Source organism: Monodon monoceros, unplaced genomic scaffold (genome assembly GCF_005190385.1).
Source record: "Monodon monoceros isolate NGI ecotype Baffin Bay Population unplaced genomic scaffold, NGI_Narwhal_1 Super_Scaffold_21, whole genome shotgun sequence".
Lineage (NCBI taxonomy): Eukaryota > Metazoa > Chordata > Mammalia > Artiodactyla > Monodontidae > Monodon > Monodon monoceros.
In genome coordinates, this window is record NW_021703778.1 from 125,909,182 (window position 1) to 125,927,355 (window position 18,174).

Genomic DNA, 18,174 nt, shown 5'->3' on the forward strand with positions numbered 1-18,174 from the left:
GTCCCCAATTAAGAAGTAATAAAATACATTTATAGAAATTGAATTCCTTAAGGGTCCTGCACCCAGTGGTTCCTGAATCTAGTTGTGCATCACTCGCATCTGAGGAGCTTCTTTAGATTTCTGGGCCTCATCATCCTCACCTAAGAGGTTTTTGATTCAGTTGGTCTGGGGCGGAGACCAGGAATCTACTTTGGCAAACTTCCCAGATGATTCTTCTTGCAGCCAGCCCAGCCCTGCCTGGTTGTGTGACCCTGGGCAAATCACTTAACACCTCTGTGCCTTGGTTTCTTCATTCCAAAATGGGGATAATTGACTGTCCCCGCCCCCCACCCCATAGACTTGTGAGGATTAAGTGAGTTAATACATGCTTAGTGCTCATTAAGTGTAAGTTATGAGCATTCTAGCATTGACATCCAATGTTGGTTCCTTTTAAAATGGGAAGTCGAGAGGTAAATTCCATCCATGTCTGAGTTACACAAACCCATATTGCTTTGCACTGACTTTAGTTTTGCACTGACTTCGCACTGTGTAGTTAGAATATGCCTCCCTCTTTGTTTTATCTCTCCTCTCCAGCTGAGAATCACTGTGCCTGGAATATTCCTTTCTGTAGTCCTGCTGCCCTATTCATTGTCAGGAAAGTTAAAGGAGTTAGTAACATTCCATAACTGTAAGGAACTTTGCCAAACCCTTGCCCTCAACTTAGAGCTTTATGTGAATGATCCCAAACCTAGTGAATGAGATTCCTCTACTGACAGAAAGATACTTAGGCTACTTCCATCTCTTATTTCTCCTTCCTGTCTCATCCCTCTAACTGTCCTTCCGGCTTCCAGCTCCCTCTTTTATCCAACTAGAGAGTTTTTCATTTTTTCTAAACCCTAAATAGATATCCTTTATTGTTCACTATCATAGCTCCTTGTTTATTTCCTTACCAGAATTAATCATAAGCTGCAGTTATTTTGTGTGGTTATTTACGATCTCTCCCACCAGAATGTAGTGACATAGGGGTAGGGACTTTGTCCTCTGCGCTGTTATTTTCCCAGGGCCTAGCAAAGTGTTCGGTACATTGTAAGTGTTCAACAGATATTTGAATGCATTACCCTTCTAGAATTTGTTGTCTTGTTTACTGAGTTAGGGTGTTGGGATTACATTTAAGGATGCTTTTGTGATGGGCCCTTCTCTTCTCCATTATGTAAATGGCCTGGCCAGCCAGAGATACCAAAGATGGAACCAGAAGACCCTGGCTAGGCACTTCCCTGAATTTTTGGTAATCCTCTGTCCTGTGACATTTTTGAAAGGGAAAACAGTAATTTATCCTCCGGGAATTTTGGATGGAGCTTTATACATTTATTTCTGAGTCTGTAGTTTTCCTTACTAACTAGAAAATGAAGGGGAGCTTGGCACATCGGATACTTTTCTTCCTGATCTGATTCATGCCTTCCCCCCACAGGGGAAGAAGTTTGAGATTTTGCCAGATGGCTTGCCCTCAGCCAGGAAGCTCATCTACTACACAGGGTGCCCCATGCGCTCCAGACACCTTCTGCAGCTCCTGAGTAACAGCCACCGCCTCTACATGAACCTGCAGCCTGTCCTGCGCCACATCCGGAAGCTGGAGGAAAACGAAGGTCCTGCAGGGTCTCGGGCGGGAAGCAGATGGTGCTTTTGCCACCCGGGGCCCCGTACCCTACAGCTGCCAAGAACTGGGGCTTTAGTCTTCTGAAGAGTGGGACCTGAGGACCGGCGTCTCCAGATCCCCAGCAGCATTCCTGTTTCATCTCAGCACCGTCCCGGAAGGCCCACAGTGCTAGTCAGCATATCCGAGATTATCCCTGCCATTTAGCTACCTTCGAGAACAGTCTCTGTAAGGTTTCCCCACACTTGGCTTGAGAATTCTTGCAGAAAGCCACCACATGAAGGTGCAGGCCAGGGTTTATGTGCATATCAGCTTTTATCTGCATCTCAGAGCTTTGTTTATACACTGATCCACCTTGGTGCTGTTATCCACAGGCTATCTGGAATTCCTTCCAGTGTGATTATTCCTTAGGTTAGAGTGACAATAAAGGTGGGTCACAGAATGTCTCCAGCCTCTTGTTGACTGCTAGGAGGCCCCGTGTCTGGCTGAGCAAGAAAGACAAACAAAGGAGAGAGAAGTTTACAATTGAGGATCTTGTCAGCCAGTCCTGTGGGAGCTTTGCTGAGACACAGAATGGAGCAGTGCCTTTGGGGCTTCAGAGTTCCAGGCCCTGAAAGTGGGGTCAAGTCATGGTGAAGAGAGGAAGACAGGGATGGGGGCTTCTAGCAGCAGACTTCAACTTCACAGTATTAACCTAATGGTTAACTCTTTATCTCCTGTGGTTACCCTGTTCGGCACACTCCAGCTTCTAATCCCCAAAAATGCTACTTTGCATATTTGGTTTTTTAATATCTTCGACTTTTTTGCAAACTCATTTTGTAGTAATTCTTGGTAATTCGATTGGATTCTATTTGGGGTATTTGCGTGAATATTAGGATGCAGATTCATATCTTAGGTCCATATCGGAAACAGATTTCGACCTCTCAGACCTCACTTTTCTTAAAGAAGTGAGACAAGTACCTGTCCTCTTTTTTTTCCTAATTGGGGTATAGTTGCTTAACAATGTTGTGTTAGTTTCTGCTGTACAGCGAAGTGAATCAGCTATGTGTATACACATATCCCCTCTTTTGGATTTCCTTCCCGTTTAGGTCACCACAGAGCATTGAGCAGAGTTCCCTGTGCTATACAGCAGGTTCTCATTAGTTATCTGTTTTATACATATTAGTGTATATATGTCAATCCTAATCTCCCAGTTCATCCCACCCCCCTTTTCCCCACCTTGGGGTCCATATGTTTCTCTACATCTGTGTCTCTATTTGTGCCTTTCAGACAGGTTCATCTGTACCATTTTCTCTCTTAACAAACAAAAACCTTATAGAGGTTTGCATCTGATTGATTTCTCTCAAAAGCTGTCTGTCAATTTAAATGAGACCCAGTTTGGAGAAGCCATTGTAATTTAAGTAGCAGTTGGAATGTGAATCATTTTCCACTGTCTGCCACCAAACTGCATCTGTCTTCGGAGAGAATTGGTCTCACTGTCAAGTGTATTGGCTTCCCCTGCTGCTAGACTGCCAGTTCTTTCCCATGATGACTCATCAGTATAATAAATGCATATATCTCTCTGACACTGATATGAAGATTAGGAATTTAAACAGGACGGAAGCGCCAAGGAAGCTTGTGAGAATAGGTAACTTAGGTTCAGAGCCCATCATTTTGCCAAGTTGGCTTCATTCCTAAATGGCCAACTTGGCACCTTGTGAAATGCACTTATTCCTGCAGCTCTCTGCCAACAGCATTTTAGTAAATTCTTGTTTAGGTGACCTTAACGGGAGCCCCTTAGAGCTTGAAAGAATTAACGGACGTCGCCTACAGATTCTAAAGCAAAATTACATAGAATGTCAAGTTAAGAGGGGAGGGCTTTGTCTGTTATCAAGCATAGCACCAAGTGCATTTGGGAGCTTATGTGAGCAGGGGGCAGTGAGGGAATGATAAAGGTGCAGATTGGATCTTTTACATGGATACATATAGATAGATTTTGCGGGGATGGCTTTTTTTCCTTTACATCTTTAGTTTTCTCTGCTTAGAAATCCCTCCAGATCTGAAGAAAACCTGAAACAGTTTCTTTGGACTTACCTTGGCCTGAATCCATTTATCTCACCCACACTTAAGGACTCCATCATTTTAAACAAAAAAAGCTATTAACATTAGCCAAAATCACAGCATGAAAAGAATCTATATTTTTCTTAATTAGATTTCATCTAGAGTCACCTTGTCTGAAACACTATTTTCTCATTTTATAGTAAAAATGATCACAAGAATCTTACGGTATTTAGAACAGATGGATAAAAAATGCTTTATGTCTTTAAAATTTTTTTTCACCTCAACTTTATTCAATAGCTAGGGCTTATTCTTAGGTCTGTGTCAAGAGGGCACATTGACTGCATTATATTACAAAATAACATATGAAAAACTTGGTGGTCTGTGGGCTTTTACAGTAGAGGGAATAAATAGAACACTGACACATTGATGATTTGCCATGTTGACACCAGTGATTACTAGGGGGTGAGAGGTTGCATTTTGCATCTCTCAGAATAAATTTCAGAATTATTTCAGTGTTTCCCTCATTTTGTAACCGATTGGTATGAAGCTTCTTAAATGTTTGCAGAGGGTCTAAGAGATAAAGCACGATGACAGGAATAGAAGCCAGCACATGGAACACCAAGGCTGCGCTGACACATTGACAGGAAGTAATTCATGCTAGGCTCCTATTAGAAAACAAGTTGGCAAAGTGCTTGTCTTCTAGTGACTATGCTTGTGAGTATAGAATAACTGTAGTTGATTCCAAATCTACAAGAAATTTGGGAGTAAAAGGGCTATTTGTAAAGAGACAGAAAAGCTTTTAAATTACTAGATCCACAATTCTCAATTGTCTTAGAACTCGAACACCATATAGGACTTTTTATTTTTACTTTTTCTCTTCACTTTCCGCCCTTCCAAGGGCAACATGGCTATTGTATTGAAACTACAGTGAATAGAAAGTATGAGAATTTTGCAAACCCCTTTAGTTCTTCATCTTCATCTTAACTCCTGTTGCCTTCAGAAAATAGGAATCATTAGAACCCAGTCTAACCCTAAAAAATGGGCTGTAGATGGATGTACTTTTGTTGCAGTGATGTGTGTGTTAGGCTCTGATGTCTGGTTCCAGTCTGCCTCTGTGTGGCTACACACACTCACCTTTGTGTGTTTCAGCTCGATTCCTTAGAATTGACATGAAAGGGCTGAAGCCCAGAAATGTACACACAGCCTTCTCCAAGCATTTTTTCCATTTTGCATCCTGGAATGCATATTTTCTCTTCCTGCTGATGTTCATTCCCTCTCTGGGGAAGCCTGTGGTGATTATACTTCAGAGCTGGATTCAAACATCAAGAGTGCAAGTATTTTTACTTAACCAAGACACAATACAATTAAATCCATTAACAGGCCCTTGAGAACCCAATTAGTCTAGTAGTCAGCAGTTTCTGAAATAATATCAATTTAACATTCCCCAAATGCACTCTCCATTTTTAACATTGTTCTGATGTGTTATATCTCATCAGTATTAAAGATACAAGGCAGTTTAACTATTTCTTTGTTTTAAATTTCTGACTTGAAGCACAAAAATAGTATGTTTGTATCAGTTGTACACCTATAGCTCAGTTGTAACTTTGTGCGTTTATGTAATGGTTAGTTTAGCATTCGATAAAAGGGACTTTCCAATATTGTGTCTTTGCTACGTTAAAAAGGTGTACTGACATGTTAAATCAAAGAACAGTTTTATCAATCAGAGGCTACATGAGTATAAATTATCAAACCAGTAGTGATTTTACTATGTGTTCTTAATAGATGGTAAAACCTCACTGATTCAGCCTAAATGGAGAAAAGCAATCTTCATCCATGAAAATCCAAATTCTAGAATTTTTTGAAAGGAATTCTCAGAAGAATAATTTTATTTTAAATTGTCAACAGCTAGAGCTAAGCTAACAATGGCCCAAATTGAACAAATGAACAAATCAAATGAAAGGCAGTTAGCATAAGTAGATTTATTGAACTGTTTCTGTAGCAGTCCTTTTGAAATTATCTGTGGGGAAGGACCAGATTTTTAAAAACTTCTAATCCACTGTGGACCGATACTTTTGCAAAGTTCAAAATCACATTCGTGTATGTCCTGGCAATGTCAGATCACTCTAAAAGTTTCTAAATGTTCATTCTCAATTCCTGAACTTATTCCACTGTGGACCAGTAACAGTTTGCAGACAAGAAGTGATCTGCCATCTTACACTTTGAGTATCATTCTTCTATGGTGTTTGAAGCTTTAAAACTCTTTGAGTAGTTAAATACTCGCCTCATATCTATGGTACTGGTTTTTGTTCATTTTGCAGTCTTCTTAAATTGAGCTCCTATCAGAATTATGAGCACTTTCCACTCACTTCTGAATGTGAAATTGTACTTGTTCTTGGCTTGACCCCCGCTAATCAGCTGTTCCTTCTGCCTTGGTTGAATATAATGACGAGGTGTCTTCCTCACCACACAGAGAAGAAGCAGTACCGGGAATCTTACATCAGCGACAACCTGGACCTCGACATGGACCAGCTGGAGAAGCGGTCCCGGGCCAGCGGGAGCAGCGCGGGCAGCATGAAGCATAAGCGCCTGTCCCGTCACTCCACCGCCAGCCACAGCAGCTCTCACACCTCGGGCATCGAGGCCGACACCAAGGCCCGGGACACGGGCCCCGAAGATGCCTACCCCGGCAGCGCCATCCACCGCAAGCTGAAAACCTGCAGCTCCATGACCAGCCACGGCAGCTCCCACACCTCCGGGGTGGAGAGTGGCGGCAAGGACCGGCTGGAGGAGGATTTGCAGGACGATGGTAACCTGCCCCCCAGGCCCTCCGAGCTAACGGTGCTGACCTGTCGTCTGGGATGCTCTGCTTTTTCTCTTCCAGTTTTTCGCATTATTGTTTCTGTAGAATTGATGTAGTAATAGAGAAGAAAGAAACAGCATTTGGCTGCTTAAACCTGTGTTAAGGCTTAAGATACGATCAGACCTATAGCATGTATCAGCCAAACTTAGTACTTGTGTGCATCTTTTTTATTTTTCTGTTTCAAATAATTGCTGTAGCATTCAGGTTTGGGGAAAAGATACACTGATTCCATTAAGGGAAACTGCAGAACATACGTGTGCTTACTATAGAATTCACGTGGATATCAAATCAAGTTGCTAAATGCTCTGAGAGGAGGCAGCTATGGGTGATGGGGAGCTTCATGCACTACTCATTCTGTCCTTGTTGACAGTCAAATCATGGCATTAGCAGACTTGTAGATAACACAGCAGTCCTGTGAAGAAGAGAAGCAGCATCTAGTTGAGAGTTGTCGCTAGAGTTTCCTGTTGTGGAGTCTCATTAGCAGATTTATTTTAAAATATGAATAATTAAATAACCTCCCTCAAGGTGTGGCTATGAATTACAGTGGCCATTTCCCCTTATGTCACTAAATGTCTTTTCTTTCTTTGTCAGAAATAGAGATGTTGGTTGACGACCCCAGGGACCTGGAGAGGATGAATGAAGAGTCCCTGGAAGTCAGCCCAGACATGTGCATCTACATCACAGAGGACATGCTCCTGTCTCGGAAGCTGAATGGACACTCTGGTGAGCTCCCTCGGGAAGGTCCTCTCCTTAGCTAGTGGGTTCAGAGGATACTTAATAATGTAAGAAACCTAGGTAAGAAAAACAGTACAAATTGTTTAGATAGTATGATCTCAAATTATAAAAAAGTTTACATGTATATGACAAAATATACATAAAATATTAATAGCCTTTTCTCTGGATGATGGGGTTATGGATGTTTTTATTTTCTTCTTTGCATCATCCTAGTTTGCCAAAATCTCTACAATTTGAGCCCATTGTTTTAAAACATGGAGCTAAGGTTGGGTAGTGACGTAGTGTGCTGCTCTGTCCTTCATTCTTGTGGAAGTTTGGCAGGAGTCTGTTCAGTGTTCTGAGCACCAGGCTTGATACTGAGTTTTCTAGTGCTGGTTCTGGGTTTTGGAGCAAATTATTTATAGGCAGAAAAGGGCACATTTACAAGGAAATTCAAAAGGAACCATACCCAGTGCCAACCAGTGCACTAGTCCACATCTTCTTCCTATGAAGATTGACTCAAAAGTTTAAGGCTTTTTAGAAGATAAGGAGCTATCTAGAGAAAGATCTTCTACTCAAGCACTTTGTACCAACCCCCAAAACATGAGTGTCATCTGAGAATAATTTAAACTGTCTACATGTAAACCAAGGATGTACATATATCATTTTTTAATTGAACTAATCATCAAACAGTACATTCTAGACACTGAATTATTATGAGACCCTTCTAAAGAGATAGAATACAAAAAGTCATTTCTGTAGGTTACTAGCAGTGGCTGAATAAAAATCACATTACTTACTCAAGGTTCTTTTTTTATCAGGTAGAAATGTACTTAAGCCATTTAGCCTTAGGGCTCTGGGGCCTGACCTATTCACTTGCTCCATCTGTTTGCAAGAAAAGTATGAGTGGTCTTCACTTACATCTCCAGTTCACATTGACAATTTTACCTTCTGAAACATTTTTCCTGGATGCTTTTTTCCCATGCCACAGTCACTTAGGGAAGTGTCAGCCCCTGGATTTCTGTTTCTGAATTATCAGGTTCCCCGAGCACTGGGGTGACGAGGAGCTCCGTTGACCTCAGAGCCCCAGAACTGACTTCTCACCGTGGCCTCCCATTTTGGTGTCTCACCGGTGGCATCTGCTGCAGGAGGCCTGTGCCACAGTGTTCCCGCTGGCCATGAGGAGCCTCCGGAACACAGTGTGTTCCATATGCTGGTCCTGGACCTAGCCCTTTGTGGGCATTTGCTCTTCAGTCGGATGGGTGCTAGGCTCAGCGCCATTTATAAGAGGTGCAGACAGACACAAGGACACACAGACACTAGCCAGGACACACAGCTCCTTAACTTACCTGAACCCAGTTCCCACCCAGATCTGTGTGACTCCAGAGGAGGCCCGAGCCCTGCACTTACCCACTGCTTGTCTAAGTAGAGCCAGACCTAGAGGCTGTGTCCAGGTTAAATTCAAAGTCAGTGTTGTGTGGAGAGTGGGGGGAGCTTTAGGAGATACAGTAAAGAGATTGCTTTGCACCTTCAGCCTTTGTGTTCATTCCTAACTGCATCATAAATAGCTTAATTAAAAGTTTATTTTAGGAAATGCAGTTTCTAACCTCCGTCCTGTGCTCTAACCCCACATGTATCTCACTCCTCCTGTTCACTGCAGCACAAGGAGAGAATGTGATCCCCCTGGTCATCTGCTGCCAAAGGGCTACAGTGAGATGTGTGGGCAGTGGTTAATAGTTGCCCTTTCCTTCTTGGTAGCAGTATATGTCAGATGAGTGGCAAGAGGGATGAATAATTTGAAGTCTTCACTCGTTTTCCTTTGCGTTTCACTTTAGGGTTGATTGTGAAAGAAATTGGTTCTTCTACCTCCAGCTCTTCAGAGACGGTGGTCAAACTTCGAGGCCAGAGTACTGATTCTCTCCCACAGGTATGGAAGGGGTTGAAATTTTAAATCAGCAGCTGAAGGTATAGAAAATTTTAAATAGGAACTTACATTTATAATTACATAAATGAGCAGAAATTTAAAACCTTAATGAAATGATTCCTAGTAGATACATACATTCTAGTTTTAGTCTGAATTTATGTCCATTTATTTTCTAGTTCTGTTTATCTTTGAGCTGGGTTTTTATTTGGATGAACTATGTACTTTGTTTCATACTTTATGTGGGTGGGAAGCCTCTAGTCTTCAGGCTTCAGGTTAATTCTGGTGTGTGTATGTGTGTGTGTGTTGATCTCAACAACTGGGAGAGTAATTTTCTCGTCAGGTGTGTTGCGGTAGAAATGTTTCCACACTCTGATTATTCCATTCAGATTGAATTTTCAAACTATGCTAAGCTAGAGCATTTGATAACCCATGATCACTGGTTAGACTGTTAAACTATCAGAAGATATAGGTAAATTAAAATACACCATTGCAGCATGTAGATATAATCTACTGCTGATATTCACCTCTGTCTCCAGGGAAGCACTTGGGTGCTCTGTCTCTTTTGTTTTTTTCCTTCTACGTGTGTTCCTCTTTTCTTTCTTTCTCTTGCATTCTGGCAGTCTTTGCCTCCTATATTTTTCTCTCTTTCTTCCCTTTTTTCTCATGTGTCCTGTTTTTCTTTTCCATTTAAGTAACCATAATGTGAACGTGACATTTTATTAAATATTCTTCTGGAAACTCCAATGAGTGATATTTATTGCAGCACATGTAGCATGATGATTAGGACTACAAGCTCCAGGGTCAAACTGACTGGGTTTGCACCCCAGCCCTGCCAGTCAGCGTTAGCTCTTACTGTACATGAACGTTTGTGGGGCACAGCGAAGGATCAGCTTCCACATCTACCAGATGGGAAGAGCATTCGTGTGCCTGCCTTGATGCTTTGTGGCGATGACCTGATGAATTCTATGTGAAATTCCAGTGGAGCCTCAGAAGACGTCAGTACAAGGATCGTCATCTTCAGGAGGCTCTCAGACCTGACCCTTCCAAGAAAATGTTGTTGAGCTCAGGCTCTGTTCTTTCTTCCTGGTACTTTTGCCTCCAGCAAAAATGATATCTTATTCTAACAAGGCTGGCCTTTGTGGTTTCAGCCGCAGAAGTAGATTAGAACTGTAATGCCTCTTTTCATTAAGTAACCATTAAGGATCTTCCATTCATGTAATTATTGGAACCATTTTTTAACCTACTTATATTTTCAGCTGGAACCACCTCTTGGGATAATGAGTTCTAAAAGTCTGCTACCTGCTGTGTGGAGCATTTGTCAGAGTGTGACCTCTTGCAGTGTTCGGGAGCCCACCTCTTTATCCTGGGGCTGTCTCCCAACATTTGCTATACCAAGAGCACTTCGTGTTATTTTTCTACCCAAGAATTGTGGCTTTTGAAAAAATAGTTTTTTAAACTGTGTTTCTTGAGTAATAATTGGTTTGTTTTCCCATTTCTTATTAAAAGAATAACAGACCTCAGCATGAGAGTGTTGCCGTGCTGAATTGCCATATCCTCATGGAAAAACCGAGAAACAGTATCTTTACCTCTGCAACCTGATTTTAAGATAACTGCCTGGTTTCTGAGATGCTAGAGACAGTTGGATTCACATTGCACTGACTTCCCTGTGCCTTGGGTTATTCATATGTAGAGGGGGGAGAATAATAGCACCTGGCTCACAGACTGATGGGAAGATTAAATGAATTCTAGGGTCTAGCACACACTAAGGGCTCAGTAAATGCTAGCTGCTATTATTTGGTGGTGGTGGTAGTGACGTTTTGCTCCACAGGGCCTCAGGGCCCACAGACCACAGACTGGGAACCACTTCCTAACATATAAGGATTCCTTAACCTTTTATGATTTTGCAGCTTCTCTCTGTACAAGGCAAATAGTGCTAAACTTTTGCTTTAGTCTATGCTCTTAAAGTTGTTTCAACCTTCTCTTGTCTTGTAGACTATATGTCGAAAGCCAAAGACCTCCACCGATCGACATAGCTTGAGCCTCGATGACATCAGACTGTATCAGAAAGACTTTTTGCGCATTGCGGGGCTGTGTCAGGACACTGCTCAGAGTTACACCTTTGGGTGCGGCCATGAGCTAGATGAGGAAGGCCTCTATTGCAGCAGCTGCTTGGCTCAGCAGTGTGTCAACATCCAAGATGCTTTTCCAGTCAAAAGAACCAGCAAATACTTCTCTCTGGATCTCACCCACGATGAAGTTCCAGAGTTTGTTGTATAAAGGACGTCTATGTGCAACTGTACAGACAGCCTGCTGTTCGCTAGAGGCTGTGAAAGCCATGGGTTCTTTCTTTACCTATTACTGTGCCATATTTTCTTCACCCCAAACATAGCTTTTTCTTTATAATATTTGCGACAGAAATAAAAGCTGAGGGACAGTTGCACTTTAAGTATTACACAGAAGTAAAAGGACTACAGAGAATGTACACAAGACAAGTGCCCAGAAGTTCACTGATCCTTTGGAAGGAAATGTGCTTTACTGGTTACCAAGCCTTCAGAATATCCAACTGTGGTGTGTTTGTTCATTGTTTTGTTTCCCAGTTCAGTTACGTGTAACAACACTTTTTTTCTTTTTATCATGTGAAAGATGTTGTTGGGTTCCTTTGTTTGCTTGTACATTTTTTTACCACTCCGTCATGAAATGCCGGTGGTTGGAGGGAAGAGAGAGAGAAGAGGCTCTCATTTTTTAGTAGAGAGACCGTCACCTACTCACAGCCATTGCCACCCCACTGGGGCTGTACCAAAGTGAACACGAATGAAGCAGTCAAAATCCAGCACGCCAAAGATGCCTCCACCAGAAGGGCAGCCGAGGGCCAAGAAGATGTGAGTCAAGCAATAACCAAAAGACCGTGCATGCCGTGATGCCTTGTGACTCCTTCACACCTGGTCAGTGCCACGTCATCCTCCTGCTCTTCCAGAAAGCCCTAGGACTCAGCTGAGCCCCTTGTCCAAGTAATGGATCAGTTGTGTTCATGCCATATGAATTTTGTGGAGTTTCCAAAACCAGTTTCTGTTAAAACTATGGAAATGTCTTAAAATATGTCTGTACTTGGTGGATTTTTTTTTTTTTAAATCAAGAGCAAAGTATGGTCATGCTGGTTTCTGCTTAACCAAAATACCCTAACTATACGTACATGTTATACATATGTAAATATATGAGACTGTGTGTGTTTATATGTATTTAAAGCTTACTAACTTGTCATTTTGGCTCCCATGACTATCTCATATACATGGTCTTTCTTGTTTGGTACAGAGGATATGTCATCAAATGAATGATGCCTACAGACAATCAGTTGATAGATACAGAGTTAAGAACAACTGTTTTCTCATGTGTCTTTTGCCATAGTTCTCAACCCTGGTTGCATCATAGAATTATCTGGGGAGCTTTAAAAAAATAACAATGTCTGGGTCCCACCTTGGATGAATTAAATCAGCCCCTTGCGGTGAGACCCAGGTGGAATTGCCTTTTCTTTTAAAGTTTCCAGATGGAGCTAGTATGTAACAGGATTGAAAACCACCGATCCAGAGGATATCTTTTTCATTAATTTTGAAGTATACAGAAAATGTTAGTGTTTGAGAAAGAACCATTTTTAAGACAGTTACTGCCACTGCTGTTAGGATATATAATGAAACCAAGTCAGGAGATTGAACTTAGTAACCTTTAGATGTACAGTAACAGTGTTGCTCACACTTCAGGAAAGTACTTTAGCACAATGTCTTTCTATGAGATGTTTTTAATGATTTCATATTTTACAACATTTGTTTACCATATTTTGATATACCATTTTTTCTATCTACCAGGTTTTATTAAAAAAAACTATATTATTTTCTAAAGAAACAGTCATATTTTTATACAAAATTAAGTTTTCAGGTAACAAAGAAATAGACTTAGGGTACGGCAGCATCTGCAGTGTTCCCCATGGATGGGAGTCAGTATTATAAACACATGGAGAACGAGAACAAACTCCACCTGTACTGTCCCTAGCATGCCCCCGCCGTGGACGTGACAGGGCAGTGTGTACACTCAAGCCTGGTCAAATTGGCTTAACTTGACACTTTAAAAGGAAAAAAACTCTATGACACTCTATAGTCATGAAATGATTTTGCTTTTATGAAATGTTTGAAAGAACCAAAGTTTCAGGTATCAGAATGTATAAAAGTATCTCAGTCTTTGTATAAAAAGATGAAAGTATGAAAGGATCATCTAATGACTATTTTACTTATGTCATTAAATAATCCACCATTTCTTACAGATGTTTAAGAGACAAATCCTGATGAAGTTTGACTCTAAAGAGCCCAGCTCATAATGTGGTACATTTCCTTAGCTCCTAGTGTTTCTTGTTTAAACATTAAGAAAAAATATATTTAATTAAGTACATAGTGCTTTATACTTTATTTTCTCTCTACTTCAAACAGAATCAGGTCTTAAGGGTTTTTCCAGCATCGTTGGTGGTTTTGCACACCCTCTTTCTAATTGCATTTATGAATAGTCTTGTGGGTTTTCAAAAATGAAACATGCTAAGGACATTTTTGCTTTTTGATCCACTGTTTGCAGCAGAATTATATATATGTATGTGAAAATCCATTTTGAATATCTACATTTTTGTATTTGGAAATTGTTTTAAAAATAAAAAAGAAGTATAAAGCTGTTATTTATTCTGCATTTGTTAATATCCATTGCTACTCAGTATACCAATTTGGTATATATTGCCTCTATACATCTACATTTGTATTTGCAACAATGAACTTTATATCTACATAAACTGTAAATAATCCTTTCTGTGAAAGGATCATCATATCAAGATGATACCAAAAGTGTGTGAAAAAAAAAACTGCATTATTTTGTAATTATTCTTATAGGAATTTCATGGTAAGATTAGCAGTCAATAAAGTTACTTTTTATTTGTCTTTAAAGTGCCTTTTTTAAATTGAGTTCTCAGTTATGCAAGAGTGAATGTTCTCTTTTTGTTCTTCTTTCCTATAATAGAGCACATTAAAGGACAACCTGGTAGAATTCTGAGCAAAATGGCCCTTGTGGAGATGATGCTAATAGCCGATACTGAGCCCTGCCATGTGCCACATCCCGCTCCACGTGTGTTAGAAGCTCATGTGTTACCATTGAATCCTTGTATTCCCATAAGGCAGGTACTATTCTTCTTCTCAAGTTAGGGATGAAGGAACCAAGGCTCCAAGAGGCTCCGTCTGAGAGGGTGTGGCAGTCAGCCACTATTCAGTCCCAAAGTGTGGGGCTGAAAGGACTCTCCTTAAAATATAATAATATTTTAATAATAATAAAATAGCTACTTTAACTTTTACCCATTCTACAGACATTATTGGAATATTGGTTCTAATTTCAGAATAATGAGTGATTGCACTTAAAAGCATGCATTCACAAGACCAAATGTGAGAGCAACATGACATAAAGTATAGAGCCCTGCTCCTAAAGGAGAATCCATTGTCTTGTCTTTGCTCCAGCTTTCTCGGCTGTAAAACAGGAATAATTCAAAGGACTGTTGGAGATTAAATAAGGTAATGGGTATAATATGCCCCTGATGACTAGGGTGGGAGAGAAGAGGGTTCTCAAGCCTTCTAACAAACATTTAACTTTTATAGAATTGAGTCATTTGGTCATTTGGAAGCATAAGGTACAAAGCAGAAGCTTTCTAGCAGGGTGTTGTCCATGAATTTTGCAGAGTATCTGGTAAGTTGTGTCAGTTGGAGGCAAGGGGAGGAAATATATGGGCACCTACTATGTGTCTGGTACCATACAAGTCACGGCTAATCCTCACAGCCCTTCAAGGTGTCATCACCCTCATTATGCAGCTGAGGAAGCAGTTCAATTTGCCCAAGATCCTGCCACTAGTAAGTGATAGAGCAGAGTTTTCAACATAAATTCGTCTCCAAAGGCTTTGCTTTCTCTACTACATACACCACGTTACCCAGTGTTCTCAGAGAAAGCTCAGTATCTAATAGGAAAGACAAACTCACAATTTTGATACTGTGAAAAATGGAGTTTATTTGTTCACTATTTCTTTTGGAGCACCCACTGTCTGCCAGACACAAGGCGTAATCAGATGTTGCTTTGACATAGGCAGTGAAGACCTAGGAGCTGGGAGTGGGAGGTGGCAAGATCAGAGAAGCTTTTATTCAGAAGAGCCTTGAATGGGGACCTCTGGCAGGATGGGTGAGGTACAAGCTGTCCAGGCAGGGGCTTAGAAGCTGGGGACAACAGTGCTCATTCAGGACTTGCGAGGGACCCTTTGGTTAAAGTAATGATCCCCCCAGCCTACTCACGAGAGGCTTTGGATGCCCAGGTGAAGACACTGAGTGTCTGGACAGCAGGGAGCCATTGAAGAGGGTTATAAGAAGAAAGATGTGTTTGGAGTTTGAGGGAAATAATGGGAACAGTGCAGGTAGGGGTGGGGAGGGAGCAGCAAGACTAGAGAGACGACGATTTGAACTAAGGATGTGGCAGCAGGGAGGCAAAGGAAAAGATGCAAAAGCTACGTAGGAAGCAGAATAGCAGGATTGTCTCACAGACATACACCACACACACAACGTGGTCACCCCCAAAGCTAAAAACTGGAGAAATAGGCAATTTTGCCATACTTGGCAATAATCTTGAGAGAACTAAAGAGTTCATTACTGCTTTATATTATGAATTAAAATATACTCTGCATGAATACTTTGAAAATTGGCACAATGGCTTCAACTACTCTAGTCTCCAGCAGTGGTTCTCAACCCTGGCTGCACATTAGAATGACAGAGAACAATGCCTGGGGCCCAGACCAGAGCTGCTGGTCTATTTTGTCTGCGGTGGGCATGGTGCCAGTAAAAGTTCTGCAAGTGATGCTTACATGCATCAGGGTTATAACCTAGTAGTCATTAGGTGAGCCCAAGCAATATGGACCAACCAGTTATCTGCTCCTGAACTAGAGTGATCCACACGTGGGATGGGTTGGGTCTCCAGAGTGTCCAGGTGCATTGCATTTTGTGAGAGTGGCATTGTTTTCTTTTCGCCAACATAACTGTCAGAGAGTGAGGCACTGAACTCACTGTTTCAGAAAGTCTGAATGCACCCACATACTAGAGACCTGGGTGTTACATAAATATGACCAAGTCTGGCTAAGTATGAGGGTGGCGGTTATGTGAGTACCAGTAAAATATTTTAAAATCTCCTCCCTGTCGCTGTTTGATTTGCCTCATCATTTCTCTGATGCTTTATACAAGTTGATCCCCACACAGAGGTGTAATGAAAATAGTAAGCTAAATTCCACCCAACCCTTTGATTCTTAAGACATATATTTTGACTTAATGGAGGAGCCTGAGCTCTGAAAAGTCCTGCTTAGATGCTATGAGCCATTGTAGGTGATGGAGTCATATACTCTCAAGAGATTAATCGAAGGTCTATAAACATGGCACTGGTATAATTAACCAACTCATTACTTAGGATGGGTATTTACCCATCTGGTGTCAACTATAGTCAGTTAAGGTCTCTTCAATTTATTACTGTCATTATGGCAAGAGGTGGATTTCTGCCAGCTTAGGAAAGAATTATGTTCCAAGTTTGCTCCTAAATTGCTTGTTTAATATTTAGAATACACATCCCAAACTTCCCTAACTAGCCCACAAATGCCTGTTTATCCCAGAGAGATTATTAGAGATGATTATTTTTTCTGTGCATTAGTAATTATCTATCAAAGAAGAGGCTCAGTGTATAAATAAGGTAGGTGGAGTGACCCCACAAACACATGGAGATGATAGCACCCCCCAGAAGACCAATAGTTCAGTCTTCAGGTTCTTCTCAGAGTACATTCATATCCAGCTATACATAAACGTGGAAACAAAGCTTCGGGCAAACCATGCCCAAATGAAGCATCTCTAAGCCAGTTTCTACCTTGGGGTTCCACGAAGGGTGCTTCTAGTGTTTTCACATGCACACCCCAGGCCCTAGTTCAGAGCTGCTCAACCCTGGTCTGCCATCATGAAAGAGTCAGCTGGAATGAAGCCAACACCTAAGGTCAAGTCAGAGGCCCTCTCCTTCTGATCTACAGGGATGGGAGGAAATGGATCCGTGTAAGAGCTTCCCAGCAAAGCAGAAGCCCCGGGGTCTTAGATTCTATCCCTGATTTGCTACAGGGTATAAATAAGGTGCTATAAGAGAGAATATAAGGAGCCTATACTGGGGCCTTTAAATGCAACATCAATATAAATGTGGAAGACCATAAAATCCACTGGAGAAATTAAAAGAAGACCTAAATAAATATACCATGTTCCTAAAAGGAAAGACTCAATAATGTGTCAATTTTTCCCATCAGTTCCAATCAAAATCCCAAATGAAACATTTTAACCGTGAAGGGGTAATCAGAACCAGTTTTACCCTCTCACCTTAAACAGCTAAAAACCCAAAAATATGCATGAAAATGTTTTTTATACATTCAACAACAGCTAATGCAGTAGTGTTAAGCCCCAAAAGGAGAGAAATAGATGAGCCTTATCACTGCCCCAGCTTACTGCCTGGAGAGCATTTCCAGGCCAAAAGGAGGGGGGAGTGGTCTCCCTGAGAAGGCAGAGTGGAGAATTTGGGGATCCCAAGGTAACTAGAGTTCAAGGGACAGTGTACCAGAGAAGAGAGAGCTGCACAGAGCAGGGGGCAGGGAGAAGGAGAGAGCGTTCTCTGGAGATCTGCAGAAGGTTCCCCTCAGGTTTTCAGCTGAGCGCTTAATCAGCACGTACATCTGAGGAAAGCACCTGGGGCTGGGAAGAGAACCACGAGAAAGGGGCAAAACCATCCCTGGAGCTTACATAGGGTCAGAAATAGTTTGTGTTCCCACCAGTGAGAGTGAAAAAACCTTGTGATACATGGGGCATCTCGTAAAGTACTCAGAAGGGTATTTTCCAAGACTAAACGTTGTTCTGGTCCTGCCTAACAAAGTGTAAAAAGTAAGCC

The 18,174-nt window shown here is 41.4% G+C and overlaps 1 protein-coding gene across 2 annotated transcripts in view; it reads left to right on the forward strand.

Annotated features, from left to right (window-relative positions):
- FRMD6 (FERM domain containing 6) overlaps positions 1 to 14,104 on the forward strand; it is a 79,615-nt gene extending 65,511 nt beyond the window's left edge. For both annotated transcript variants that reach the window (XM_029239302.1, XM_029239301.1), the window contains exons 10-14: positions 1,448 to 1,622; positions 6,141 to 6,476; positions 7,122 to 7,253; positions 9,080 to 9,171; positions 11,161 to 14,104. In XM_029239302.1, coding sequence (XP_029095135.1) covers positions 1,448 to 1,622; positions 6,141 to 6,476; positions 7,122 to 7,253; positions 9,080 to 9,171; positions 11,161 to 11,445 — 1,020 coding nt within the window. In that variant the 3' untranslated portion in view covers positions 11,446 to 14,104. The remainder of the gene's footprint in view (positions 1 to 1,447; positions 1,623 to 6,140; positions 6,477 to 7,121; positions 7,254 to 9,079; positions 9,172 to 11,160) is intronic.
- Positions 14,105 to 18,174: the final 4,070 nt, after the last annotated feature.